The 20,860-nt window shown below is 45.7% G+C and overlaps 1 protein-coding gene across 1 annotated transcript in view; it reads right to left on the minus strand.

Annotated features, from left to right (window-relative positions):
* LOC136579852 (sprouty-related, EVH1 domain-containing protein 2-like) overlaps positions 1–18,818 on the minus strand; it is a 29,741-nt gene extending 10,923 nt beyond the window's left edge. The window contains exon 1 of the mRNA XM_066579907.1: positions 18,788–18,818. Within this exon, the coding sequence (XP_066436004.1) occupies positions 18,788–18,798 (11 nt within the window). The 5' untranslated portion in view covers positions 18,799–18,818. The remainder of the gene's footprint in view (positions 1–18,787) is intronic.
* Between the last annotated feature and the right edge of the window lie 2,042 nt (positions 18,819–20,860).

Here is a 20,860-nt window from a genome sequence, read left to right on the forward strand (position 1 = left end):
CATCGCCTAGCGCACATCCGAGGCACAGATATGAAGACGGGGGACAGGTACGCAGGGATCACCGGCCGGGCAGGGGGTCGGATTCCTCTGCGGGATCCCACATGCGGAATCCGACCCGGCTGTGTGCAGGTGGCCTTACTCTGACTCTGCTTGACTTTAGTATCCGGCTAGTTCTGGAACTGGCTCAACTTTTAGTGATGGTAGCGTGATGATGCTTTGTGTCAGGACCATGAGATGGGAGTCTTTTCTCCAATGGCTCACGTACTTCCTTCTGGCTGCGCCATTCAGTAGCTCACACGTACGCTAACACGGCGCTCAGCACGCAGCTTCCGCCTTCCCCAGACAGCACTGCTCAAGCGCGCTCTTCTGTGTATTACATCTGCAGCCACCACAGTCATGGGTCCATAGGGAGCTTAGAGCATTTATAGCTTGGGTGATAGCAAGGGCGTATGTATGATAGAGGCAGACCATAGGACTCCTATGGGACACATGAAGAGAGGGGGCTCAGCACTGATTGCACCATTCCTTCTGCTGTAAGGTAACAAGAACACATATAGGACCTTACTCCAAAGAGAAAAGGTAGAGAATTGACTCAAGGGTCATTTTAAGGGCCATGGAATGGGAAACAAACACCAGGCCCTCTTGTTCTGGGTGGGGTGGCACAAATGTGCACCATAATGAGGGTCCATTTAAGTTTTTGCCATTAGGCCCCATCTCTTTTATGTATGCCACTGGGTTATAGTAAAGGAGCGTGAGGTTGGCGCAGCTATCTACCAACAAGTGATACTAATATTGGGTGACACTTCCATGTTACCATATTTCTATCTCACTATATGGCCAGCTGCACACGGGCGGGTCGGCTTCCGCATACAGAATCGACCCTGTGCCCAGCCGGCATCCACGCGTACCTGACTTTCTTTTACCTGTCCGAGCTCTCAGACCTGCGCAGTACAGATTTTTTTTAAACCTCTGCTTTGCCCGCATCAACGCCTCGCTATGACACGGAATATGTGACCTTGCAAAAATGTAATTACGGACGGGCCACGGATTGACTTCAATGGAAGCTGTCCATGCAGAATTTGCACAAAAATGCTGCGATTTTTTTCTCCGCAAGCAGAAATTCGCAGTTGATTTCCACTCATGTAGAGGAATAGCATGTTATGGGCAGGTGGACGCCCGTCTGCAGGCGGCTTTACACAGACAGAACAGCTGTAATGAGGCATAACTGAGGGGACTAACTTAGGGCAAAAGTGGCCCCCCAAGGACCTTCCAGTGGGCTCAGGTTCTTACAAAGAAACAGTATCCTACCATAACATATGTCAGAAGGTGAAGCAGAAGACAACTCCACACTACTCTGACTTTCTAGAAGATCACTAGAGGCTTTTGCCTACTAATTTTGGGGGCAATTCATAACCTATTAGTTGATGTTGATGACCTGTCTGTGCATTGTGCACATATAGAGAGTATAGCGGGAGATTCAGTCTGCAGGATCGACAAACGTGAGAGCCTATGTAGAACATTTATGAATGTTGAAGTATCAGTTATTACAATCATGACCTACTTCCTGAAATGTTTTAATTGCTAAGGTTTGCAATAACCAGCAGGGCCCCCATTACAATGTTTCCTGTGGATCCAGTCACTTATTATACTCTTGAGAGCCAGAGACGTAGGTAGCAGGGGCACTCAGACAATTGTGAGAGCCTAAAGGCTCTTCTGCCACTTGGATAGATGGCACATGTTAGAAGGGATCCAGAATATGCACTGGTAGTCAGAAGCTTCTAGATACACTTCTGATGAGAGTTCTGACTGGTGTGACCTTCAAGAGACCCCAAAAAACTATACTAACCAAGAACCTGGAGCAAGAGTTTGTCAAAGTACAGACAGAAAAGCTCTAAAGGAATTCAGGCTGTTAGGGGTTAAGGGCCCATTTACACGCAAAGATAATCGTTCAAAAGATACGTTTTGAGTGATTCTTTTGCATAAGCTGCTAATGGACACAAATGTCTACTAGCAGCTTATCACCTTCATTTGCATGTTAATGAGCCTCCCGGACTGTATGTAGAGAACAGCAGGTGGTCTGTTCTCTGCATACAGCTATATTGTTCTGCCAAGGGCTCTCTGCTGAATACAATGTAATCAGTACTCCCATGGGGAATTCAGCACCATGGACAGCAAACACAGCATGCAGTCTGTGTTACCTTCACTCTGGCTGAACAATGGATTTTGATGATTATCCGTTTAGTCAATGTCCTCCACGCATTTCTGATTTTCACGGCTTCTTTCAGTTTGGCGAATGACATGTTCATGGTAGTCTCGATTGTATCTAAGCATCTTGTTCTTTGTCATCCTGAACTTCTCTTTCCACTGACTTTGCCAAGCATCAGTACTGTGTCCAGTGAGTTAGCACGCATGACGTAGTCAAAAAGAGAGCTGCTGTTTGATGATTTTGGCCTCTGTGATATATTTTTGGTTTGGCGTGATCTAACACTACGTTGTTCGTTGTCATGGCGGTCCAAGGTATCCGCAGCATTCCCCTCCAGCACCAGAGCTCAAACACATCAATTTTCCTTCTGTCTGTTTTCCTGAGTGTACGTCGTTATGGGAAAGACGATGCATCGACCAGTCTGGATTTTGTTACAATGCTAATATCCTTGCTTTTCCAGACCTTTCCCATTCCTTGCATTGTACTCCTACCCAGTGTAATCCGTTTCTTGATCCCGGGTCCAGGTTGCCCGCTGCAATCGATTTTGGATCCAAGGAAGATGAAATCTTGGACAGATTCGACTTCTTCATTGTTAGTTTTTATGCTCACTGTCCCATTGCCTACCGTGGTCATGACTTTCGTTCTCCTGCTGTTGAGGAACAGCCCCATGCATTTGCTTTCCTTTTGCACTGGTTGGATCAGGTATTCCAGGTCCCTCTCACTTTCCGCCAGCGGTGGTGTCATCTGTATATCAGAGGTTGTTGACATTTCTGCCACCGATTTTGACTCTGATTTCTGATTGGTCCAGATTGCGTCGCCTCCTGATCGTTTCTGCGTACAGAAGGTTTGGTGATAGAATGCAGCCTCGCTGTACGCCTTTCTCGATTCCGAACCGATCTGTGTTTCCATAAGCCATCCTGACTGTTGCTTCTTGGTTGTTGTAAAGCGACCCTATAAGCTGTTCAGTATGTTCTGGGACGCCCATGTGCCTCAGACACTTCCAGAGCTTGTCATGTTTGACATAGTCACATGCCTTGCTGCAGTCGATGAAACACATGGACACGTCCTGATGATACTCCCGGGTCTTCTCCGTGATCCAGTGCAGGTTTGCGATTTGGTCTCTGGTGCCGCGTCCATGCGGAAGCCAGCTTGAACGTCCGGCAGTTCCCATTCAACAATTGTTGCAATGCCTTTTTGTATGATCTTTAGATGAGTTTTGCTGGAGTGCGGTATGAGGGCGATGGGGCGGGAATTGGAACATTCTTGAGCATCACCTTTTTTTTGGAGGGTGACGAAAACAGATCTTGTCCAGTCTTTGGGCCACGATTTGGAGCTCCAGATCTTTTGACACTTGGCTGACACTGGTTTGAGCAGTTCGGCTGGTATGTGATCAACGCCCGGAGCTTTCCTGTTGGTAGTTGTTTCAGGGCCCGTGTGACTTCTTTCTCCAGAATGCCCGGTTCTGGTTCTACTTAATGTACGTGATCCAACGGGTTGTCTGAGTGCCTGCATACAGCTCTGCTGTATATTCTCACCACTTACGCTTAATTTGATCTCCTTCTTGTACTAATTTGCCATCTTAGTCTTTGATAGTTGCTGCCTTGCCCGGGTCTGCTTCACATGGGCGAAGAGAGCCCGGTTGTGACCTTGCTGGTTTTTGCACAGCTAAAAATCATCGTTCAGCTGAAGAGTGAAAGATGGGAGTATTTACACACAACGATTATCGCTCAAGCGATGGCTTTTGAGTGAATTTTGAGTGATAATCATTGTGTGTAAATGGGCCTAAAGTCTAAAGGCCCTTTTACACACAAAGATCATCGCTCAAAAATGGCTTTTGAGCAATCATTTTGCATAAACTACTAATTGGTACTAATGCCAATTCATAGCTTTTTAATGTGTGTGAGCCGCCAGGAGCTATATTCAGAGAACAGCGGGTGGTCTGTTCTCTGAATACATCCCCTTTGTTCTGCCACAGGGCTGACAGCTGAGACAATGTTAGCAGCGCTCCCGGTGGAGAACACAGCGTGAAGTCCCTGCTATCAGCTCTTCTGCCGAACGATGGATTTTATGCTGAATCATCATTTGGCAGAAAGTGAAAGATGGGCACATTTACAAGCAACAATTATCGCTCCAAAGATGGCTTTTGAGCGAATTTTGAGCGGTAATCGTTGTGTGTAAAAGGGCCTTCACCAGTACTTACTAATGTGTCTGTTTGTATGTAATACTATGCATACAATTGGTTAGCTGTCGCCACTAGATACCATGCAGGAAAAGACCAGGAGAAGGTGATACAAGGGAGCTGGCAGCGGGCGAGGCCACATGTGAGGCAGAGGTCCCCAGATATTCAGAAGAGAAGAAAACCAGGACTGAGACATGGAGAAATTCCCAAAGAAGGGCTTCACAAATGGGGAGCCTGAGAGGAGTTAGCCAAGAGGGTTTCTGCTGCAGAGAGACACATTAGTGGTGGTTACAGCAAGTCCCAACCCAACCCCTGCAAGACATGCCTGAAGTGATGGGAGACTATGGCACAGTACGGCAAAAACTGTGAGGACAGCAGGCTACTCTGTGAGATCGACTTATAAACCTAGTTGTTGTGGGCAGATAAGGACTTTGGAGTTTGAGCGGATTAGTAAATATTTCTCTTCTGGAGACCATGTCCTATCTATAGTGTCAGTGTGCCAGGGGGAGTGGAGAGGGGATTCCGGGAAAGATAGTGGCCCAGTGGTTACAAGGACCCACGGAGGAGGTAGGCCGTGGCAGGAGGTGGCCTTCCAGACACTGTGGGATGGACAAATGCCAGCAACTGATTGAATGCCATGAAGCCCAGCACGGCCCCCGGCCCCAGGAGGACGGCTCGGATCTGCACTTAGAGTTATGTGTTCTATCATGTCTGTATAATCTGAAGAAATTATTGAAGCATGACTGTACATTCAAGTGGCTTTTTACAATAAATTTCCATGTATGTATGATAAAGCATCAAAGTGGACGAGATCTGCAAAAATGTCGTCCACACGCTGTGGCCAGTCCGCTGCCGCCAAGCCACGCTGAGACTGAGATACCGCGTGGAACTCAGAGCCGCGGCATGCCAATGGTATCGCTGTTTCTGCTGCGGCCATCTCTCCTACTTGCTGCAGTGGAATAGGCCGCTGGAAAACCCGCAGCACTTCAAGCTGCAAAAATTTCTGTGTGTTCCCGCTGCGGACTCTCCGCAGGATTTGCACCCTGTGGTCACATGTTTTGCACGCACACGTGTTTAGTGCGCCCGTTTTAACTTATAAATGTCATCTGTTTTTCTTACCTAAAAAAAATGGATCGAGGCATTTTTTAGCGTTGCTTAGTGATGAGCTGTGAAAAATGTGTGTGTGCGCAGTTTTTTCTGCACCCATTGACTTATATGGGAGATTGTCATCCTAGAAATCAAATAGTGGATTTGTAATACACTATAGTACTGATTACACTATGTTAGGCGTCCTGAACACGGGCGCATATCTGCTGCTTCCTACACACGAGTGGAAATCTATTGCGATTTCTGCTCACGGAAGAAAAAAATAGCAGCATGCTCCATTTTCATGCGGGCTCCGCACGGATGGCTTCCATTGAAGTCAATGGAAGCCATCCGACCCGCAGCCTGTCCGCAATGAAGATTGCGGACAATTCGCGTATTCCGCGTCGGCGCCTAGCGACAGAGTGGGGAAAAATTAAAAAATAAATCTGTACTGCGCATGTGCAACGGCGAACTGCCGGGTCCATCCGCAGTACAGAAAAGACAGTGACAGAGCGCGTAAGCATGCGGGGAGCCTGTATAGGCTATCAAACAACTGCAGCTTCAGGTCCCTCATCGGGGGGCTTAAAATAAGAAAAAAAATAAAAGTTATAAGGACCCTCCTTTTGTTGCATGAAAAAAAATAAAAGGATTCAAAGCTTAGAAATTGTTATCGCTGAGTTCATAAAAGTTCACATAGAAGTTAAAGTATCCCATTATTAATCCTACAAGGTGAGCGCTGTAAGGGAGAATGTGTGCAATGCCAGAACTGCACTTTAGGTCACCCCGCCCCCAAGAAGAAAACTGAATAAGGACCGATGAAAAAGTCATAAATAACCTAAAATAATATCAATAGGAACTGCAGGTTGTTCTGAAAAATAAGGAAGTTATGGCGGCAGAAAACAAGGTTTTTAAAAAAAAGTACTTTATTTTTTTTAAGTAGTACTACATAAAAGTTTATAACTTTGGTATAGCCTTAGGCCCCATTTACACGGGACGATTATTGCTTAAAATTCGCGCAGACAATGTCTTTTGAGCGATAATCGTTGCGTGTAAATGCTACCATCGTTTGCTTTTTGGCTGAACGATGATTTTATGTTGAGTTTAAAATTCATAATTCAGTCGAGCAGCTGATAGCAGGGACCGCACGCTGTGATTTTCCACGGGAGCGCCAATAACATTGTTTTCAGCTGCAGTCCCGAGACAGAACAAAGGGTCTGTATGCAGATAACAGACAACCCGCTGTTATCTGCATACAGCGAAGGGAGCCTCATTTACATGCAAATGAAGCTAATAAGCTACTAATGGGCAATAGTGCCCATTAGCAGCTTATGCGAAATGGTCACTCAAACTGTCATTCTCCCTATCTTTTGAACGAATTTTGAGCGATCATCTTTGCGTGTACATGAGGCTTTAATCATACTGACCCACAGAATAAAGATAACCTGTCCTTTGTAGTGCACCGTGAACACCGTAAAAACAAAGTCATGTGAAAGACTGGTTTAAGAAAATATGGCCCAATGAATCTGATCAAGGAGAAGTAATTTATTAGGGAACCTGTCACATACCTACAGCACCATAAGCTGAAGCCCCATTTACATGCAAAGATCATCGCTCAAAGTTCAAAAGATAGGGAGAATGACAGTCTGAGCCATCATTTTGCATAAGCTGCTAATGGGCACTAATTCCAGCCAGTGGTCTGTTATCTTCGTACAGGCCCTTTGTTCTGCTGTGGGACTGCAGCTGAGTACAATGTTATCAGCGCTCCTGTGGAGAATCACAGCGCGGGGTCCCTGCTATCAGATGCCCAGTCGAATGATGGAATTTAAAGTCAACATAAAATCATCGTTGATCCAAAAAGCAAACGATGGTAGCATTTACACGCAACGACTATCGCTCAAAAGACATCATTAGAGTGAATTTTGAATGATAATCGTCCCATGTAAATGGGGCTTCAGTTATAGTGATGTTAGGGGCCGTGACAGGGAGCTGGTTGATGTACTTTTTATACTCGTCCGCTCCCTGGTTCCTGCAGCGCCCTCCCCTGAAAATCGCGCACGGCACTGAACATCTGGCTCTTTTCAGAGTCCCTGCCTGTGTTTTCCCATTGAAGTCTATGGAAGAGCATGTACACAGTACTGTGAAAAGAGTCAGATGGTTAGTCCCGTGCGGGATCTTCAGCGGATGGCGCTGCAGGAACCAGGGACTGCGGGAGTATAAAAACCCATCGCCCGGCTCCCTGTCTCGGCCCCTCAGTTTATGGAGCTGTAGGGAGGTGACCGATGGCTGGAGATATAAATGCAGTAACAGCGATAGTAACTAAAGATACAATGACACCAAACAGGTCTAAAGACTCCTGGAAACCATAAACCCACCAAGACGACATGTGTCCGGCCCGAGTCCTGAGTCCTAGTATGGATACACTGTATATACCGTATACGGCTGGTGCCGCCTCCCGCTAGTTTGTTTTAGTTTCTTCAGACTTTCTGCCAGTTTCTGTCACAGCGATCTCATTGATAAATCAGGAAATTGTAGAGGACAACATTTCTGAGACATTTCTGGATTTCTAATCAGATCTCTAAGTTATTTACCATTTAATCTAAGGCCTCTTTAACGCGACCGTACGCACTTTTACGTTCCGCCTTATGTGCTAATAAATCATAGGAATGAAGAATAGCCACGATCAAGTCTCCATCTTTAGCCGCGTATTTTCTGCTGTTCACGCGGGCGGCTGCAGCGTATCGGCAAAAAAATACACCGGCGCTGCGATTATTGGTCGGCCGCATCACGTCTGCAGCGGGGCCGAAAAGCACATGACCAAGAGGCAGCCTTGATCAAGTCACGGCTGCATCTCCCATTTATGCGCCCGATCAGACGGCCCGAGTGCGGCGAGTATACAACTGGAATACCGTCGGACATGGGGGATCTGCTAAACTCCCTCCCCCTCTCCGCCCCTTGCCGGCTGTCAGCGAAGGGACAGGCTGGGAGCTCGTGTGCTAATCTCCCGCCCCTTCCCTTTTCCAACAGCTGGCAAGAGGCGGAGAGGGGGAGGGAGTTTAGCGGAGACGCTGCTAAACTCCCTTTCACCTCCCTTTTCCTGCAGCTTTCATAGGCTCCCATAGGAGTCTATGGGACCAGGCCGCCGTATTCCGGCCGGAAGATAACTCCATAACTATCTTTTCCACCTGGCGTAAAAACGGCCAACCGGAATACGCACCATATGCGCTATTTTTTTAGATCGGACGTTTTTACACACCAGAAAATCAGCCATCTGAACTGATGCATTGGAATCCACTGCATCAGATGGTCGCGTATATTGGCCGATACACGTTCATGTGACTAAGCCCTAAAGTGCCGGCTTGGAAGAAGAGAGGATCTGTTAGTGCAGTGGGATGTAATGCTGCAGGTAGCTGAAGGATGAATAGGTGCTGGCCAGAATCCATGGACATCCATGGTGAGCAGTCGTTACATTAGCTAATAGTCACTATGGTAGTACTGGAAGCAAGGGTCCCTTAATGGCCTTTTACATGGGTCCGTCTGAATGTTCCTTTATCGCTGCCTGTGTGAAGGTGTTGGCAGTCAGCTGACAATCGAGCTCATTGGAACCCAGTGGTGATTGGTTTTAAACTCATCTTCAAATGACTTTGTCTTCTGCTGGTTCTTTAGGCCCATTATTGTAGAGTTTGGGCCAACCAAGTAATCTTATGCCTGACTGACTCTGAGAGTCGGATATTAATGGACTGTTTAGGACCAGCAAAGAGAACCCCATTGATCAACTAAGTAGTAGCGCTCATGTATTCTCTTTCCCTTCTGTGACATACCTGAGCCCCCTGCATACCTAGTGGCTACCTGCTGTTTCAAACAGTTGACACCCACGCAAACAGCCGTGAACAGAGCTAGCTCTGATGTCTGCTGTTGGGCAGCTTACACGCGCAGTTAATCCTGACTGCGGCACGTCTACTGTTAGCCGAAGGGGGGGGGGGGATCCTCCAACTCAACATCACCCCCCAAGATGAGATGGGGAGCCAATGGTTGCCATAGCAGCCCAGGGGCCAGTGAAGGCTTGGAGTCCTGGCATGTATTTATCCATATTAAGCCCTGCATATACTGAAGTATTGCAGTATATTGTATCAATTGATCCCAAGTTCAAGTCCTCTAAGGGGACAGAAAAAGTTGTTAAAGTTAAGGGAAATAAATGTAAAAATATTGAAAATGTTAAAAACGATAACTATACTTGGCATCACTATGTGCAAAAAAGCCTGAACTACCTGAATATCACATTATTTAACTCACACAGTGACCGCTGTAACACAAATATATATAGAATGCCAGAATTACATTTTTCGGTCACCCTGTCTGCCAATAAAATTTGAATAAAAAGGTACAAAATGTAGCCAGAAATAAAAACAATATAAACTACAGCTCCCCCCGCAAAAAACAAGCCCTCAGACCCCCATCGAGAGAGAAATACAAAGGGGCCCTAAATGTGCCAAGAAAAGGTATTCTTTATTTTAATAAAATGGTTTTTACATTTTTAAAGTAGTAACACATAAAACCAATCTCTAATAATACTGATCCATAGAATGAGGTGAGCACGCCATTTCTACAGCACCCTGAATGCTGCAATAGCAACCCCCCCCCCCCCAAAAAAAATGACACATTTGTTTTTTATGCCATTTCATCTCACTTATTAAATTATATGTTGCATTAAATGGTACTATTAAAAGCAGAACTCATCCTGCCAAAAAACAAGCCCTCATACGGCTGCGGCAATGAAAAAACTGTCATAGCTCTTGGAATGCGGGGATGAAAAATACTTAAATGAAAACCCGCAAAATGCTTGGTAGTTAAAGAGTTAATCAACGATAAGTTAAAAACTGTTGATATAATTGCATAGTGCCACCAACAATATCCATATTAAAGGCACTGTCATGTTTGTATAATTCCCTGTCTATTACTGCTCCCTCTGCCAATGGATGATACGAGGGGTGCTGATAAGTCTTTGGCTTTGTGTTCTTTTTTTGTTTCTATGGTAACGGATGTTACATCACATGAAAGCCTTATGTGTCTAATATATGTGTTTGTAGCTTATGGCAACAGTGATCTCGGTACGCGGGAAAACAAAATGGCGGAGTCTAAGGCGATATTCACAGCCAATGAGAGCAGAGGAGTGATAAAGTCCGTGAAGGATACTCATGGTGATATGTGGCAGACATCGGGGGATCAATGCCCTTCATATTCTACAGTTAAGAACTGGGGGCCACTTCAGCCCCAATGATGAAGATCTTTCCAGGATGACTTCTATACCGGGAAAGATCTCTGAACAGATTATTAAACAGCATGTATGCAAGTACTTGGATGAGAATGGAGTAATTAACCAGAGCCAGCATGGGTTGTAACAAACAAGTCATGCCATAATTATTGGAAAAATGCCCAAATCTGGGATTGACAAGGCAACTGTTAGGTGGATTCACAACTGAGTGATCGTACTCAAAGAGTGATCATAAATGGCTGCACATCCAAGGGGAAGAATGTATCAAGTGGGGACCACAAGGCTCTGTCCTCGGCCCAGTGTTGGTCAACATTGTTATAAACGATCTGGAGGAGGGAATTGATGGGAAACTGATCAAATTTGCTGACAACACAAAGCTGGAAGGGAGAGCTAACGCTAGGGAAGAGAGAGGATTCAAAAAGATCTAGAGAAGCTGTAACAGTGGGCAGCGACTAACATAATGGTATTTAACAAGGAGAAATGCAAAGTCCTACATCTGGGCAAGAAAAATGAAGAACACACATACAGAATGGGAGAAATTGGGCTAAGCAGCAGCACATGTGAAAAAGACTTGGGTATACTAATAGATCACAGACTGAACATGAGTCAACAGTGTGATGCAGCAGCCAAAAAGACAAACACAAACCTGGGATGTATTAAGAGAAGCATAGAGTCTAGATCACGTGAGGTAATTATCCTCCTCTACTCTTCCTTAGTCAGACCTCATCTGGAATACTGTGTCCAGTTCTGGGCACCCCATCAACAAAGCAAGTTCAGAGAAGAGTTACCAAGATGGTGAGCGGTCTGCAAATCATGTCCTATGAGGAACGGTTAAAGAATCTGGGAATGTTTAGCAGAAGAGAAGGCTGAGAGGAGACTTAATAGCTGTCTACAAATATCTGAAGGGCTGTCACAGTGCAGAGGGCTCAGCCCTATTCTCATCTGCACAAGGAAAGACTAGAAGCAATGGGATGAAACTGAAAGGGAGGGGAGACAGATTAGATATTAGACAGTGAGGGGGATCACTGAGTGGAACAGGTTGCCACAGGGGGTGGGAGTTCTCCTTCAATGGAAGTGTTCAAACAAAGGCTGGACAAATATCTGTCTGGGATGATTTAGTAAATCCTGCACGGAGCAGGGGGTTGGACCCGATGACCCTGAAGGTCCCTTCCAACTCTACCATTCTATGAACGTCCTGGACGACCGAGAGAGGTTGTTGTTCTGGAGATCACTGATGCTGCGCACAACCTCATACTGGAGAATCGGCCAGCTGCAGGAATAGCCGACATCATGGGGATTTCTGGTGAACGTGTTTGTGTCATTATCCATGAAGAAGCTATCTGCACAGTGGGTCCCCAAATGTTTGACAACAGATCAGAAAAGCATTGAGTGACAACTTCCCGGTCCATTTGTCAGCGTTTCCAGACTGATAAGAACTTCCTGGATGGACTGGTCACTATAGATGAGACCTGGATTTATATGTATGACCCTGAAACCAAGGAGCAGTCAGAGAGTAGAGGCCCAGTGGTTCTCAACCACTAAGGTGATGGCGTCTGTGTTCTGGGATGAGGAGGGCTGCTGCTAGTGGACGACCTTCACAATGGTTCCACCATCAATGCAAGGGATTACATTGAACTTTTGGACCAATTGAAGGCAGCTCTGAAGGCCAAAAGGTGCGGCAAGCTGTCTAAAGGAATCCAACGCCTCCGCTCACACTGCACAAGCGACCACGACAAAACTGGTGGAGCTAGGCTTCCAGCTGGTTGACCACCCACCTTATTCACCAGATCTAGCTCCCTCTGACTATCACCTGTTTCCAAACCTGAAGAAACACCTCAAGGAGACCAAATTTCACATCATTTCTGATGCCATGGCTGCTACGGATGACTGGTTTGAGGCACAACCGAAATCCTTCTTTTTGCAAGGCTTACAGAACTTGGAATCCCGATGTAAGAAGTGTGCTGGCATCAGTGAAGAGGATGTGGAAGAAATAGAAAGTGTCATCTTCCTATCTTGTTTCTTTCTGGGTAAAGTCAAAGACTTATCAGCAGCCACTCATAAATGCCCAAAAATGCAAAACATTTTAGTGGTTGACCAATTGTCCAATGTTGTCTTAAAATCCATATGCCAACAGATTTCTCAAATCCAACATTCGCCAATTATGCCCTTTTGTTTCAATGAAGAGAGGTGAAGACAGCTCTAGCAGGAGCTTATCTCCCATGGTGATAAAGAAATGGCCATGTTGAAACCCAAAATGCCAAGTTCTTCTTTGTTCCAACATCTGCTTTCAAGCCTCAGTTGGGAGGCACCTAAACATATTAGAGCTTCCTCTCAACCCAGCCAAAATCAGGTGGATGCAGATTATTAATTAGATATAATAAAATAGCACCAAACATTTACATCTCATGTACAAAGACAGAATCAGGCGAATACCGATAAGTGGATTTCTGGATCTAACATGGAGAGATCACTTGGACAGAATAAAGACAAGCTACGTTTATATATGTTGTATGGTAGATATCTTCTAAATGAACATTTAAGGGGTAGTCTAGTTGTAAACTACTGATGGCCTTTGTGCAAGATAGGCCAGCAATGGTAGCTCAGCAGGGACCACTGTCAGCAAGGTGCACGCTCCTCTCCCTGCCACACAGCCATGTGTGCTCTGGTTACCCCTGCGGCCGCTGCAGCCAGTACCAGAGCTGTCGCCCGAGATGAGGTAAGGCTGCCAGGGACGGGTCGCCTTGGATGCAGGGTTAGGGTTAGTTTAAGTGTTAGGCTTACATTATTAGGTGCAAACAGCTAATAATGTAAGCCTAACACTTCAATTAACCGTAGCCCTAACCCTGCACCCAAGACAAACCTCAGTCACCACGCTGCTAGGACCTTGCTCTAGGCAGCCAATCACTAGCTTATGGGTGTACACTGGCCATATACAGCCCATCACTAGGTTTCCACCCATACTTGAGGTGGAGACAAGGTACAGCAGTACCATCTAGCATTTTGATGTGATAGAGGGTAATTCTGGGATACCCCATATTAGTAGAGAACTGTGCCACAACACATGGACGCTGCCGTACCCGAGTCATTGTGTTAGAAATGCATTCATTTTAAAGTTTTCTAGTTATCCTAGCAATAACAGCTGAATGTAGGGATTCAAGATCTTGCTGCCAACCTGCAATATAGTAAAGGACCGGCCAACCCTGGCAACTGCTTCAAAGGGGTTCTCCAGGACTTTTACTAGTGATGCTCTATCACTAGGATAGGTGATTCACGGGCCCGCTGTCAGTGCGGACCGCACTGGAAGCAGATCTTGTTGTCCGTATTGCAGCAGCCTGGTTTAATACTGCGGGAATTTAATTCAATGGCAGTTATGCTTCTAGTACGAAACCGGGCTGCTACAATGTTGACAGCACTATCTGATTCCAGCACTGTCCACAATGACAGTAGGGTCTCTTTCACACGGGAAGCCACACACGTAAAAAACACGTGGCTATTAGCACCAATGGTTTCCTATGGAAACGTTCAGATGAAGAAATCTAATAGCTGCGTGTTTTTTAACCGTGTGATTTTTGAGCGCATAACCACCTGTGTGAAAGAGCCCTAGGCCTGAGGATCAGCTGATTGTCGAGGATCCCGTGTGGTGGACCCTGTTAATCAATTATCAATGACCTGTCTTGAAGATAAGTCATCAATAGTAAAAATCCCGGACCGCCCCTCTAACGTAGCTCTCTGATTCATGGGAAAACCAATTGCATTATCACATTAGGGCATAGGAAAAAGGGTTCTGTGAAACCAAACAACTTTGTTAAGGGTGCACTTGTGCATTAGGCTATGTTCAGATATGATGGTAAGTTAGTTTTATTCATGTGGATCCGGTTTTGAAACACTTATTCACATGAAGTGTAAAATTCTATGCGGAAACCCGGACCTGTAAGCAGATTTGCACAACAGATTTCAGCATTTTGCAAATGTAGTTTCAACTTTGCTGAAAATTTGCAGCAAAGTCTGTGGCACATACGGACTGCGATGTAGATTTGGTGCAGATTTGTTGACGCATCACAGCAAAATCTGCAGTGGCAAATATTGGCTTCATCTAGACCTAGCCTTAAAGGGGCTGTAGATGTAAGACAAAGAGATCACCGAAGAGAATGTGAACTGTGTGGCTCAGAAACGCTATCTTTTCCCCTTAGGGAGAGCACCTAGATGGTGAGTGAGGGCCGCCTAAAAGGCCATTCATGCTACTCTGGGTAATATGCAAATAACTTGTATAAAGAGTCTAAGGCCCCCTGCAGACGGCCAGGTCGAATTCTCACAGCGGGACCCAACCTGAGCCCCCGCAGGGACCAGCGCGGCACTCACCTCTCCCGCGGCTCTGGCTCTTTGAAGTGCAGAGTGGGGCCAGCGGCCGGGGAGTGATGTTTCTGTGCGGGCCTCTGCGAACCCCGCACAGGAATAGAGCATGTCGCGATTTGTTTTCCGCGTGTGACAAATCGCGGCTGTCTGCCTAGGATTGCGTTTTCTAATGCAATCCTATGGCAGCTTCCACAAATGGAAATTCTGCAGGAAATCCTGCCGCGGAATTTCCGCCCGTGTGCAGAGGGCCTAACTTTGACTTGAAGAAATGCTGCCTTCCAATAGGTGGTGCTGTGGAGGTATTATTCCATCTCCCTTATTTGCAACATGGGGAGCTCAATTCCAGAAAATGCTGTATCAATGCAGGGCTTGCCTTAGGGCGGGCTCACGATTGGCGGCCGTGCGGAGGATCCGCGAAAAAGCGCAGGCATTGAAAAGCATGAACTTTCGTATTCTCATTTACACTCGCAGATACAAATTGCATATTCCGTGAGCAGAAGAAAAATCGCAGCAGGCTCTATTTTGATGCGGACCTCCTCCGTTGAAGTCAATGGAGGCCGCCCAACCTACAGCCCATACGCAATTAATATTGCGTACGGGCTGCAGGTACCCACGTCATCGCTTAGTGATGGTGCGGGACATACAAACATTGAAAAAAAAACTGTACTGCGCATGACCGAATGTGAGCCATTGCAGTCATCTGCATGACATGCGGAATCTGGTCCGCCCATGTGTGTCTGGCCTTAGGTTAGATGGTAATCTGTGCAGAATTTTTTTTCGGTCCCCTCCACATCATAAGAAAGACATTATTTAATATATATAGATATATATTGAATTGATGAGCAGTCTGCCTGTATTCTGCTTGTTCAGAAAGCAGCAAGATGGCAGCATACCCACAACAGAAAAGCTCACCGAATAAATACAGTACCAGAACTAAGCTCACAACATAAATACAGGAGCAGAACCAAGCTCACGTCGTTACAACAGTGGCCTGTTTGTGCCCCTATAAGCTAATAGTGCCCCATAATATAATAGCATAATGTTTTGCCCCATAATACAATAGTGTCTGCTTTTTGCTCCAAAATATAATACTGCACCCATTATGTCCCACAATGCAATAGTGCCTCTTTTGTGCCCGATAATTTAATAGTACCCTCTTTGTGACCCACAACTCCCTACTCGGTGCAGAATTTAGGCTGCCTTGTTTATTTTTGCTCACTTCCTCCACACGGCAGCATCTTGTAGAACTACATGAATCATCATCTTCCTGGTTTTGTCTCTTCCCTTCTAATATTCTGAGGAAGACACAAAGCCAGGAGGAGGATAATTCATGTATCTCAACAAGGCGCTAATGCACAGAGTAAGAAGATCATCTAGCCGGGAAAACCTAAGGGGGGCGATTGCTGTCTCCCTAACTTTGGTGTTCCACCCTACAAGCTTGCAACCGGCTCCTTGTGCAACCGCACGAGTCGCCCGAAGCCAAGGCCCGCCATGCCTCAGTACAGAAGACAATAGCGCATCATACAGAACTATTTCTGCCATCAAAATGAAGGACACCTTGATGGAACTCAGATGAAACCCATTATGAGTAAACGGTTCTGTCAGTCACCATTTGGATCCATTGTATGGAAGCCGCTAGACCAAGTGTGAACATTGTCTAAAGCTCGTTATAGACATGACATAAGTGTCAGCTGAAACAAGAATTTAGATTTTCCCAATTTTCCATTTACTGCATTTTGTTTTTGCACAAATGACTAATAACTGGCAGATAAAAAAGCCTTAATTATCAATGAACCAACACGTTAAAATTAGTCATGGTCCAAGGCTACCATATACATGAGACAGCTGTTGGTGAAATGCTTGGCTGACGCCCCTATAAGTATTACCATTTGGTTTGGCCAAGGATATTTATTTCAATGGGGAATGAGGAATATACCACTGGCGGAGGTGTCTCCTTATCTCATGTAAGGCATGTCGAAATAGAATTTACATCAATGGTTCCAAACATTATTACCATAGGGGAACCCATGAAAAAAAATCCACTCCCAGGGAACCAATGAACATTCTCACCTCACAAAAACCCCTTGGTTTAGGGGCTGAAAAAGCCTTGTATAATCTATATTCTAGCCTGGCTTCGTTGATGCCTTGTCTGCCCCATGTCAAGCATCCTCACATAGGCTGAAATCAGGTTGCCACTTTCCCTGCTGTCTTTTGGGAAACCCTGACCAGGCTGTATGCACACGGGCGAGATTTCCGTGCGAGTTCTGTCGGGTTCTTTTTCTGGGGGGCAGAATTGTGAATAGAACCCCCACTAACGCCATGACTATTGTGTCTCCCACACTGGGAAAAGATGGCCCTATTATATAATCCATCCATAATAAATACAGAAGGGTTTCCTAATAAACAAGCAATATAATAACAAAAAGAATGTAAACATTAAATAATAACATATGTATCAAATTGATGATCTGCATTCACCCAGGGAGACACTGTATAGTTCTATACATGCACATCTGCAGTAGCTATGCATTTCTGTGTTAACCCTTAAACTCCTCCTATCCCCATCATATCCAGATGCACGACTATTGCTATATTTCACCAGGATTATAAATAAATCATCTGTAAAATGTAACTTCCTGCATGAATCACCCTTGATATTGTAACCAGGCTCATAGGGGGAGGAAATATGATATTATCCAACATACATCTAACAGATGCAATAAGACCCCATGATATATAATTAGGCACAAACCATACAGGACACACTAGGTAGTAGGAAACATTAATACATTTTATATATATATACACATGATGGGTGCTGCCCACAGCTTGCAATAGGAATGGTGAGCAAACCACAAGCGCTACTGTAATCTCTGTGCCCTGCTTTTTATGCTCATTTAGCAGTGACAGGGTTAAATAAATAGAGAGGATACATTGTACAGCCTTAAATGATCCTTCTTGTCATGCAATAAAATCAAATCAGTGTATTTATTGGGGGAGGGGGTGTCCATTTGCTAGCTGGGGCCCCTGGCATCAGGGACCATCTAGGGGCAGAACAGCTGAACCCCCCCTATTGCATAGAAACATGAAGCATCTCTGAATGGAGGAGAATTTTTGTGAATGGCTGGTCACATGACCAGAGGTTCTTTGTGCTTGCAGGTGAGAGTGTGACAAGGGTCCCTAAATCCCTGCTTCTGGGCTGGAGACCTGTGTGCTGGCCCTGGCCTGGCCCTCACATCTGCAGAGGCACACACACACTTACACACTCACATACACACACTCACACACACCAAGGAGGAGGGGGAGGAGGGTGGGGAGGGAGGGGAAGCAGCTATCATGGTTCCTCAAACTGATCACAGCCCTTTTTTTATGAATGAATCCAGATGCAAATAGGGTTGATTCACAAAAATCTGCCCCTTCCTCTTCCCCACCTTGAATGGCAGCATAAAATAAGACAAGAGCTGGCATTGCCCCCCTGTGCTGCTCCCAGTGCACACACACAAGCATCAGCTAGTGCAGGAAATGATGCAGAATAAAGAGGAATCTGCCAGATTTACAGCAGCCATGCAGAATGACAGGGGAGTCATGATGCCAGGGGATGGAGATGCTGGGGTCTAACATCTACATGTGGGCATTGGTCTAGGCGGGCACCTGGGTTATCAGGCAAGGGTGCAATATAGAAAAAGGCAGCACTCACTCTCTGTCCATAGCTGATGGGGAATCCAGGGATGGATGTCTCCTGTATGATCCTGGGTTCCTGTCTTGCCAGTGTAATGTGTATGGTGGAGAAATGCAAATTCCTGGCACAAGGGTTTATTGTTCATCTCCCCTGCTTTTTTCTCTCCATTTTTCCCTGGGCATCATGATGTGGCTGTTGGAGGAGCAGCCATCTTCCAGGTAACAACATCTCATATCACCCCCATCCCTCCCTCCTCCTCCCCCCTCCTTTCTGCCTCCTGGGCAGTGTCTGTGTTGTGCTGCACCTGGAGGCTGAGCTGTGATGATGATCAGCGGGGCCTGGCTGCTCCCAGGGCCGGGGATGGAGAGCAGGGGCCCGGGAGGCAGTGGGGTGCTACAGGGAATGGGGGGTGCAGAAAGGAGAAAAAGAAGGGGGAGACTAGGAATGGAAGGAGGCTGCATGGTCCTAGTGCTGGGCACACAGAGACATGCACCTGTTTCTTCATTCTAATACATATGATGTAGCTGCAGCAGGACTGGTGCAGTTTACTGTATGCCAGGCATGGCACTGCCAGGGAACACAATGTAACCATTCATAATCTGATACATGCAGACTTCCCGGATTACAAGCAGTAACAATGTTATAATGTTGCAGAGAAATCCTGTGTAGCCCCGGGGTCTTCTTCTTTAGCTGCAGCATTTAAAGGGTGGATAGGGTATAATAATCATGCTGCCCTCCAGAGGCCATATCTGGTACTGCAGATTACATTATTAACAGTTCAATATTTCCCACCAACTTTTGGGAAATTCATTCATTCTTTTTATGGACTTGTTATAAGAAAAGGAAAGCCTTATAGATTCCTCTTTCAAACGAGCATTTTGTAACATCCGTAATCCAGATTACAAACGTATTATAAATGGCATTGCATCCGTTTGTTATTAGTACTTAATGACTATTTCATCTCTTTTTTAGCCGCTGTGATATTTATTTTCTGCTGGGCAGATACTGATCCATGTTTGTCCAGTAGAAAAGAATAGCAATACAGAGGCAAATACTTCAAAAATAGGTCATGCTGTGTAAAAACAAAAAGGGCGTGAAAAATATGACCATGTGTACAGATACATAGACTTATATTAGCTGCCCACGAAACACGGACCAAATACGGAGCTAAATATGCTAGTCTGAAAGCGGCCCAAGGCCACCCATGCCCAAAACTGTAAGAAATCGCTATACTCACTGTGGCACTAAACCTCCCATACCACGGCATCTGACAGGTGAAGTCAAGACGTGAACTTGTCATGTGGGCTTTTAATGTAGAAGTCCTGTAGCAGGTTTACAGGACATCACTGATGTATACAGCCTCCTCTTGGGCGACCCACATGCCCGCTGCCACTGAAGTAAACAAAGGACCACAGCAGTGGTGGCAGGGGAGTAACGTGGCAGTGGGAGGTGAGTATGTATGTTTTTATTTTTCCTTCATCCCCCCACTGCCACCACTGAATAGAAATTGGAAAACCCCTTTAAATTCCATAGAAAGCATGAAATCTCTTGCAGATCTGCAAAATCCACAACAGATCGGCTAATGTGAACAGACTCTTAAAGGGCATTCCTGGCTTTTACTATTGATGACCAATTACACTTCTATTACACTTCTGGCCCTGACCATTGATGACAACGGCCGGCCCCAGTTCACTGGTTGTGGGCTGGCGGATCAGCTGGATGGCCGGGATCTCGAGTGGCAGGTCCCTGCTGATCCAACTATTGATGATCTATCTTTTGAGGATAGATCATCAATAGTTAAATACCCCTTTCAGGTCTACCTGTCCCGAGACATGAGGGGGAGATTTATCAAAACTGATGCAAAGGAAAATTGGAGCTGTTACCCATAGCAACCTGTCTGCTTGCAGCTTTCATTTAGAAGAGGGCCACTGAAAAATGATTGGTTGACTGGAATGATGAAAAGATTGGATGACTGGAAGCTAACTGGTTGTTATGAGCAATTGCACCATTTTTCCTTTGCACCAGTCTTAATAAAACCTTGCTCTCTCCCATCTTAAACTTAAAAAGGTTTTCCAGAACTCCAGTATTGAT

The sequence above is a fragment of the Eleutherodactylus coqui genome, chromosome 10, assembly GCF_035609145.1.
Source record: "Eleutherodactylus coqui strain aEleCoq1 chromosome 10, aEleCoq1.hap1, whole genome shotgun sequence".
Taxonomy (NCBI): Eukaryota; Metazoa; Chordata; class Amphibia; order Anura; family Eleutherodactylidae; genus Eleutherodactylus; species Eleutherodactylus coqui.